At 39.8% G+C, this 9,498-nt stretch overlaps 1 protein-coding gene across 1 annotated transcript in view; it reads right to left on the bottom strand.

The window, feature by feature from the left end:
• Positions 1-9,492, bottom strand: part of ptprc (protein tyrosine phosphatase receptor type C) — a gene marked incomplete at its 5' end in the record, with an annotated part of 17,288 nt that extends 7,796 nt beyond the window's left edge. Inside the window, 14 exons of the mRNA XM_008284757.1 lie at positions 3,561-3,658; positions 3,744-3,780; positions 3,952-4,028; positions 4,349-4,439; positions 4,772-4,881; positions 6,161-6,198; positions 6,484-6,592; positions 6,714-6,774; positions 6,875-7,077; positions 7,796-7,951; positions 8,531-8,677; positions 8,792-8,923; positions 9,250-9,354; positions 9,453-9,492. Of these exons, the coding sequence (XP_008282979.1) occupies positions 3,561-3,658; positions 3,744-3,780; positions 3,952-4,028; positions 4,349-4,439; positions 4,772-4,881; positions 6,161-6,198; positions 6,484-6,592; positions 6,714-6,774; positions 6,875-7,077; positions 7,796-7,951; positions 8,531-8,677; positions 8,792-8,923; positions 9,250-9,354; positions 9,453-9,492 (1,404 nt within the window). The remainder of the gene's footprint in view (positions 1-3,560; positions 3,659-3,743; positions 3,781-3,951; positions 4,029-4,348; positions 4,440-4,771; positions 4,882-6,160; positions 6,199-6,483; positions 6,593-6,713; positions 6,775-6,874; positions 7,078-7,795; positions 7,952-8,530; positions 8,678-8,791; positions 8,924-9,249; positions 9,355-9,452) is intronic.
• Positions 9,493-9,498: the final 6 nt, after the last annotated feature.

Raw genomic sequence — 9,498 nt, 5'->3', positions numbered from 1 at the left:
ACAAATACATGATGCTTAAACACTGTCATATTTGGCTCATGATTTCAGACAGACCCTCAAGTCATGGTGCTAAAGCTATGCAGCGAGTTATGGTTAGGCTGCTTTAGCTCAGTTTAAAAGGAAGCCAGTTGAATCACAAATGGGAAAATGTAGAACAGTCATTCTGTGGATGCTAAACTACTTCCTGTGTTGGACTTAGATGTGAACGAAATACATCCAATACACTCACAGTAAAAAAGAAAACAACATAATAATAAACCTTTTACTGTATTCAGTGTAAAGTCAGAGAGAAACTCAGACTGTAGACACAATTACTGCAAATGTGTGAAACACAAGATGGATTATCCTTTAAACTGATACTTACGCGGTGGAGGTTCTTGGGCTGGTAGGAGGGCAGCAGGACACATTTATATGAGAGGAGGAGAGAATAAAACAAAACATTATTATATGAATATGCAGCTTGAGAAATCTTCAATACTTTTCCAAAACACCTTGTAAGTGACAAGTGCTGCCTGTGATCTAGGAGCAACTTGTAACCCAAACTTCAGCAGTGATCATGTCTGTTGTTTATACTCATTAAAAGAAACTATTTTAAAAATGATTTTTTATCACAAACACATATAATAAATGGAAAATCCAAATTAACTGTGCACTATAGATGTGTTTCATATTGCTTTGGAGTAGCAACATTTTCTGAAATAAGCAGGAACTAGAATGAAATGTACATAATTTGTACATATCTGCATGTTGGTAGGCACATCGTGGACAAACCACACTGTGGAAAATACTTTACACCTTCAGCTGTTTTTCCACACAGGTATGTATTAGAATTTCCACAGGTCACTTGAGGCCACGTTAATATATAAATCTATATGACAGTTTTGCTCATCCAGAGGTCGTGTGAATGAGGCAGCGCTGTACAACCTGGTTGCTATGACGATGTGGGAAACAAGCCACACTTGCTATTTCAGAAAGCAAACCGCGATTTCCTGCCTTGCACTAAAACCCTGAACCATCCCGTACTTACAAAACTGGTTTCAGTTTGGCCGTATCACGGGCTCATGAATGCACTTTAGACCAAAAAAAAAAAACAACCAAACAAACACAAACATCACCAAACACTTATTAAAATAAAAATGATGTTCTCTGTAGGTTTTAGTATTTTCTGCTTTTAAAAGTCTGCAAAGTGAAAAGACTTGTGATGTGAACGTGGGCATGTGTCCCTCCATCTGTCATCACAGGAATGAACGTGCTGCAGCTGAGGTGTTCTGGCCATTTGCTCTTTGTAGAAGCAACAATGCGCCGTGAACGATAAGGTGACAGGAGGCAGTCGAAACAGTGAGTGTCAGGATGTGGTTTGGCGCCTTCTTGTTTCACTGTATCGAGCAGCGATGCATGCTCTGTGCAGTGACATTTCACCACTCTGTACACACTCACTGTGTCAGTTATTAGTTCTGAAGGCGACAGATCTGAGTGGGTTCAGGGAAGCTTGGAGAGATGCGCTTCCTGAGTATTTCAGATGTGAGAACTCTTCATTTGAAGGTAGCTGTAGCGATACTACAACTTGAAGAGTTCATTTGCAAAAACAGATAACTCTGTCTTCACCAGCCTTCAGAAAACCCACTTTTCCATCGTCTACCTGAGACGATATCGATCAGTTATCTCTGTTTCTGTCACGTCACCTCTACTGAGTCGAATCCACTCAGCTTCGGTTTGGTTGATGTTATCTCAAACAAACAACAAACTGGAGTTATCTGTTCTGCCAAATGAACTCTTCGCTTGTCTCAGACACATTAAGGCCTGAAAATGAAAACTGTAATAATAAAAACAACCCGATCTGCTCGTTTTGAAAGGTGTTTACCGGTTTAGTGCGTCTTTTGGGTACTTTCTTTTTCGCTGTGGTCAGGGCAAAGTGCCTTGTTCGCACTGCCTGTTCGAGGTTTGTTGGAGGGAAGATGAAGCAGAAGTCGAGGAAGACGGCGGCAGAAGTACGGACAACCACAGTGAGGGAACAAATGCCAGACGCCACACATAAATGCACATGTTAGTAAAGCAACTGATGCAACGTCTGTCTCATTAGCTCTCCCTCTATCACTGTTCTCCATCAGAGCTTTTTCTTTTCTTTTTTTAAATCTGTCTGTTCTTTCCTCTCATGTTTTGCATTCACCGCAGAGCAACGTCCCTGACTCCCCCTCCTCCATGAAACTGCTTTAATCATGCAGCATGCTTAACATTTCTGACCTCACTTCCTTATTTTACACACTGTGCTTCCCCTTTTTTTTTCGTGAATTCTCAAGTCATTAACTTGTGCGCCGTCTCAGTCCGCTCGGGGCCCGCACCGCTCGGCTCTGCCAGGAAATGAAGGCAATTCAGAATGGAACACGGAAGTGGTCAACTTTTTTTTTTGATCGCGCAGCTCCGTCCTGCTGCAGCCGAAGCGGGCTGCATATTAAATGTGGCACGGCTGCAAATGAAACCGGCGCTCTCATGATCTTTGGCTTCAGCAGTTGAGCTGACCCTCCACTTGCTCAGCAGCAATTAGAAAAAAGAAAACTGAGCAGAGTTTTGAACCGGATTGTGTTTTCTTCTATTTGTTATTATATTAAAACCCAATAATGTGCACGCGTGAATCAGAAACAGATTTATCGCCAGGTATAGTTTGCACCATACGAGGAGTTTGTTCTGGTGGGTTGGTGCAGCAATAAATATGCACAGTGAGGAACAATGTACAAGATAAAAATATAAAAATAAAAGTAACTGTGCAGATCCAACATGAATGTGGCCTTTTTCAACAGAATGTTTGAATCTCAAGGAGACATCCGACTGCCTACATGACAGAAGAATCAAATGAAAGTTTATCCAGAATACATACACATGATCAACAGATTAAATACCTGCTAATTATACGTTCAGCTGCCTTGTTAAATGCGTGTTATATAAAGTTGAGTCGTCAGTTCTGGCTTCTTTTCTTTTTAAAAGGTTAAACTTTCAGTCTGACATTGCACCATGTCTGGATCATAAACTAATGGATGATTAATGGAAAAGTGGAGCTATATATAAGCCAGAGGCGTCCGTTAATGCGGTCTACCATGATGACTCACTTCACACGTAAGCTGACAAACACTGAACGGCAGAAACAATGACCCCGGCTGAAGATAAAGACGACAGGACTGAAATAAATAGATTGGAGGGTTTATTTCAGCTCATACGTACAGACGTCTAGCTGGAAATAGCAAAAAAAGAAAAAAAAGGTTTTATGTGTTGAGCAGCAGCAGCTGAATGATGCTGGAGGCAGTGAGGTGAGTCTGACNTGTATTTTGATAGGTTTTTGTGTCATCCATTATGTACATTTTTAATCTTAAAGCTGTGAAATGAATGGTGTGGAGCAGGAAGCACAATGGTTCCCTCTGAAGTGTGGTGGAGGTATAAAGTAAAACAAAATGTAAATACTCAAGTAAAGTAAAATTACCTCTAAATTGTATCTAAGTACAGCCCTTAAATAAAGTTGTAGTTAGTTACTCTTCACCTTTGCCAGCAGTCTAACACCCCGTCTCTCTTACCCTGTTTCCCTCTTCGCAGCGTGTTACCATGACGATGATAGAGGACTGCTGCTCCCAGATCATCCTCCAGAAGTCGGCCACAGTTTCGTCCTTCGGCCCTACGACACACACACACAGCACACATGTAGTGGATTACATAAAGTAATGCAAGTACACATCAGGAACAGGAGAACAGGACTTTACCTTGAGCTGCGATGTACTTTTTGGATTCCTTGTAGCCCTGCAGGAAGACAAGAAGCGATGTTCAGTTGGATGTGTCATTTCTTTGAACATCGTCTTGGGTCCTCACGCATACTTTTACATTTTCACATTTGTTCTAGGTTTAACAGTGTTTACTATTCATGTTTCTGTGGTAAACACAGCAGAGATGTCGTTTAAGTGTTTCACGTACATCAATGAAGCTGGCGTTGATGTAGTCACATCCTGCCTCGCCGTTTCCTGTGCTCAGCTGGACCCGGTTATAGTCATCTAGGTCAAAACAGGAGAACAGCCTTTTACAGAGGACATCCTAACAACCCCAAACACCTTTAAAGAACGAGTGGTAAGAGTTCTGGAGGGTCTTTTAAGAAGCTGGTCAGTAATACCAGTCTTACATTCATATCAACAACCCTGTGAATCCACATCATCCATGGCATGACAGCGTCCATCACAGTACAAATGTTCATACAGCCGTTTTGCAAAACTTCAGTTACGAGGGAATGACTGATGATGAGATTTGCTGCCTGTAGGTTCATTTTCATGACACCATGTATCTCTGCTATGTGAAAAGTCATTTCAGACCGACTCACAGGGCAAAATGTCCACGTAGCGGTTCTTGGGGACGTTGCAGGATTTTTTGGCCTCTTTCACCGTGTACCTTGAGAAGATTTTGGGGATGCTCTGTAAGCAAAAACAAACGGTGTCATTTGACGGGAGATAAAAACAAAACAAAACACCTACTCGTACTGTTTCTACTTCACAGCTGACCAAGGCCCCGACATGCACAACTAACCTCCACGGATCAAGTCTGTGTTTTTGAAATGCATAAAATATCCATAAAATTACAAACACACTATCTGACGTGAAACAACTGGGACTGACCTGTGACTGATATAAAATATTAAAGCAAAGACAATGAAGAAAAGGAGGTATTTCCAGTAGAGACTACAGTAATAAAGTATATATATATTATCAATAATTTAATTATTAATAATCCCCAAAAATGAATTTACCTGAAACTCAGCCAGGAAAAGTCTCCCCTCGTCGGCCAGCTTCCTCTTGTAGGTTTCCAGCAGAATCTCTGCTCCGATCGGCTCCACGGGCAGCAGGCTTTCTTCATCGTCTACAACAACCAGTCACAAAATGGGAAGCTTTGAACATGAACAGAAAATTCTGCAACTTCCTATTTGATACTTATCATGGGCGTAGTTTGTGCTCAGAGCTGCATGCAATATTAGCAGGTTGGGTTCTGAAGATATTTAAATCATCTACAGTTTGACGCGATGCAAAGTGCAATAAATAATGCAATACTGTAATAACACTAAGTCATGATAGCCACTAAATAACTGTGCTTTTTTAAAATATTGATGGCTGTTTTAATTACCTATTGCTTCTGCATCATCAAGACAATATTGTAGTTTGTAAATACGTACATATATAAAATATATAATATAAATACCGGGTCCTGCTGGTTTTTAAATGTAGGTACAGTGGAAGAAAAACAAAACAGAACAAGGGAGCATGTTGGATGACCCCCTTGACATTAGTATCATTTATTCTCACACTGGATATGAATTTAGACTTTTTCTGGTTCTGTTTTGCGAGTTTCATGTGACCTTTGTCTGCTGACTTTGACCTCTCGCTGCTGTTCATGTGTATATGACGACTGTCCACCTGTGTGTGAGTGGATCTCCTGCAGCAGGTCGCTTCATGGCTGATCTCATGATCAGATACTTGTGTGACCTTGACCATGTCGTCATGTCACTATTGATTATTTCTTTTTGATAAAATAATAATCACTCGACAACTATAATTTAAGCATTTCTGGAAACAATCAGGGCAGTACTGAGACGGGAAACAGACTGCAGAACAAACTGTTTGATGCAAGGTCACAGAATATATACAGTCGTCCTCAGATGTATTCAGATCCTTCCATTAAAGAAAACGCAAAGTTCCCAACAGTCACTCAAATAACTAGAAACTGAAAAAAGTAATAATAAATAAAAATTTGCTAAATTATAATTTAGTGAAATCAGACATTGCTTTTGAATTGTGGTCGACAAGAATAATTAAAAAAAAACAAAAACCAACTGTCCTGGACAAATGAGAGGCCTTTGCTGATGAGCAGTGAAATCCAAATAGCTGTCAACAGGTGCAGAAGTCTGACTGAGAGTTACAGAAAACACCTGATGGCAGCGATTGGCTCTACTTTAGTCAATTTCAACTTATTTCAGTGTTTTTTTTTTCTCCCTTCTTTAATGGGAGGGTATGAATAAATGTGAGGACGACTGTATGTCATATGTATGTGGACATACTGCACTAACTTCCTTCCTGTAAAAGTAAAGCACGAACTGATCAGATAAAAACAAACAAAAGCAAGAGAAGGAAAAAAAAAGACTCACTTGCTGTTGAAATAAGATGAATGTTTTCACTCTCATCCCTGTAAAGAAAATAGTGAAGACATGTTTGAATTTCATGGATTATAAGATGGAGAGAAAAGGTCCAAATAAAGAGCTTGTTAACACCAATGATGTTTCTATTGAATGCCCAATGCTTAAAGAACAGGGATGTCTGCCCTGTGAATGAAAGCATATTGCCTCGTAAAATAGTAAAGCAAGAATAGCAAAACAAGCCCTGCAGGTTTATCGATGCAAAACAAAAGCAGAAGCAGCCCGATTGTGACGCCAACTCATGATTTATGTGACATCTGAAGAGAGATTCTTACTGCAGTCTTCTGCGTTTCAGAACGTAGATCTTGTACACGACCCAGAGCAGAGCCACCGAGGTGAGGATGATGAGGAAGACCAGAAACCCGATGAGAGCTTTGTCATTGTCTGTAAAATAAGCAGCAGTATTCATGTCAAAAATCAACATGTACGTTATTGAATGTCTTAATAAAATGCGTCAAAACGATTTATCTGAATAAATAAGAGAATCACATTAAAGAGCACATACACTTAGTGGAAATTTGTTCAGTCGTGGGATTGCTCTCAAACGCTTCATTGAAAAAAATCACCTATAAAGACAGAACATCATTAAGAATCACACTGTCCAGCAATATATGAGGAGTAGAACAGGAAGATTCAGAAGAATTAAAAGAATGAAATTATACCAACCACCACTATGTAGCTCGTAGAGTAGCTCAGGTCTCTGAATTCAAAGTCACAGTTGTTGTTCTCAAGTGGTTTGACATGTGTATTCTGAAGATATGCTCTGTATCTCCTCTTATCGCCAAAGACATTCTTGGGTCCCTTACAGGTTGCTTTGATCACATTATTCTCCAGAAGACTCACGTCGACACTGGTGATATCTTCTGGTTCTGTATGAGAATGAAAAAAGATTCCATATTTGACTTAAGATGCAACTCTTACTTAAAGTTAAAGACATGTTGTGGTGTCGGTACTTATTAGTGTGTTGGTGTATTGGTTGCAAAAACTTCATTTTTTAATTCTAATTTTATTTTTTTTTAAAAAACCGAACTTGGTTTTTTTCTCTGAGGTTTGTTTCAATGATGAACGATGAGGCTGATGTGATTCTGGGACACGCTGACCGCTGCCCTCTTGGCTAATGATCAGAGAACACTTGTTGATCAGAATGTATTGGCCCTACTGGTGGTAATATCAGGGCATGTTGTGCTCTCTGAGAGTCAACATCTGCCTTCATTTGTTATCAACTTTCTACAATAACCAATAGAATTATTTTACATTTAGATTATATTTGAAACAATGACCTTAGATAATTATGAACTGATTGATTAAAGTGAAGGACTGACTTAAAGCCTCCAGTTCAACATATGTGCTGACAGAATGGAGTTGCATTTCTGTCAATCACATGACGTCAGTTTTCTTCTGAAACAGTTTCACAGTTTCAACATTGAAGTGTTTTAAAAGGTTTTAACTTTATCATCAACAGATTGATCTTCACTAGATGGTCAAAGAAAACACAGCAACACAGAGTTTCATGTGGATGAATAAACAGACAGACATCTTGTCTTGTGTGTTTCAGTGAAGTGATCTGATATTTTCTTGGTCACTTACTTCCAGCAGCAGTTTTGACGGTAAAACTTGTCTGATGAGGAACTGTCTCCTCGTTGTTGTAGGTGGGTTGAATGTTACAGTCATAGTCAGTGAACGGTGTGAGTCCAGCAAATCTACATGTTCCTCCATAATAAGGTTGAGTCACTTTGTCAGCATCTGTAACAGAATATTAATCAGCAGCTTTCTGGTGTGTGGTTTAGTAACAGCAGGTCCATCTGAAGAGACTTAAATGACTGAATGTCATGTTAAAGCTGAACAGGAACACTCTGGTGTGTTTGTCAGGTTCCTCTTAAAGAACCTCCACGTGTCCCTGCTGCTGTAGAGCTCTGATTGTGCTCCTGCCAGCTCAAACCTCAGCATTCACTGTGGACTATATGAGCAGCAGACTGAGAAACTGCTTCTATCACTCTTTCTGCAGGGAACTGTTTCAAACCAGTGGATCATCTGTACACCCACATGTTTCTGTCTTCTGTAGAAAAAGGTGGTCAAACTCTGACATTTCAGTGTTTGTTCACTATAATACTGTATATGTGTATTTTATCAACAATGTCAACCACAATGTGACATGACGGATCATTGACACTGACTTTAATGGGCTAAAATGCACAAATAAAATCTGTATGCAAGAGGCTCACTGAAGATTTAAACACTTACATTTAATCTCTACAAAGTCCTAAAAATACACAGCTGTGAACAGAACACAAAGGCAGAGTGACTCCAAGTTATTTTACTTACTTTTACTTTTACTTTTCCCACAGCTGCAGATATGAGAAAGGTTCTGAAGTTTAGTGAGGTCAACTTGGCAGTTGTCACTGGTTGTTTCCCAGTTCAGCTCAATGGAAGTGTTGCTCGCCTTTTTCTTTATGTCTTTTATTGTGAAATCTGTTGGGACACCGTTGATATCAGCAACAATGAATCCTCTACCTGTTACTGTGACTTGCTCCTCACTGTCTGAGGACACAAACTTTACCTCCAATGAGTTAATATCAAACTTACTACAGTCGATCCTGACGGGGATCAGTGGAGTTGTCTTATTTATGAAGATGTTATTGACCTTAATCAGACCCGTACAGTTGTAGTCTGTGAAAGGCTCCAGCTCAGACAGGTTCTTGGAGGCTTTTCCACTTTCTGAGGAGACACAAGTGTGACATGTTTTCTACAGCAACTGGAATTAGTATTTCAGTGTGGATGAGCAGTTGTCCTTTAGGTTTAGATTCAACTTTAGACAAATTCAGAGAAAATAAAAAATCAGAACAGAATCCCAGAGAGCACAAAGCAGCAGCTCAGTCCTCTCACAGCAAAAACACCATTCAGACCTTCAGTCTGAAGTAAAACAGACCTTCACCGTCGCTGACTGTTTTAATACAGTGTTAGTGTTTAAACTGTACATCTGTTTCCATGTAGATCTTCTTATAATGTTGCTGAAAGTCTCCACTTCTGGTCGTTCCACTTACCTGAACAGGTGTAATCAACTGTGTGATCTGTGCACTTTGGAGGGAACTTTGGTTCTATTTCTGCAGGAAGTCCAGTGGGACGTGGTTGGTATATTTCACTTGGATCTAAGAAATGTGAGGATTTAACAAACAGACATAAAACCTGATGATCTGAAGTCTGATCACATGAATTTCAAAATGAAGGTTAATCCTTTTCTACATACCAACAGGGATGTTTGTGGTGCGGGTAAAGGAAGAGTTCACACAGTT

The sequence above is a fragment of the Stegastes partitus genome, unplaced genomic scaffold (assembly GCF_000690725.1).
Source record: "Stegastes partitus isolate 25-593 unplaced genomic scaffold, Stegastes_partitus-1.0.2 Scaffold371, whole genome shotgun sequence".
NCBI classification, from domain to species: domain Eukaryota; kingdom Metazoa; phylum Chordata; class Actinopteri; family Pomacentridae; genus Stegastes; species Stegastes partitus.
Note: the sequence above shows the minus strand (reverse complement) of the source record. Positions and strands in the feature narration are given on the sequence as shown.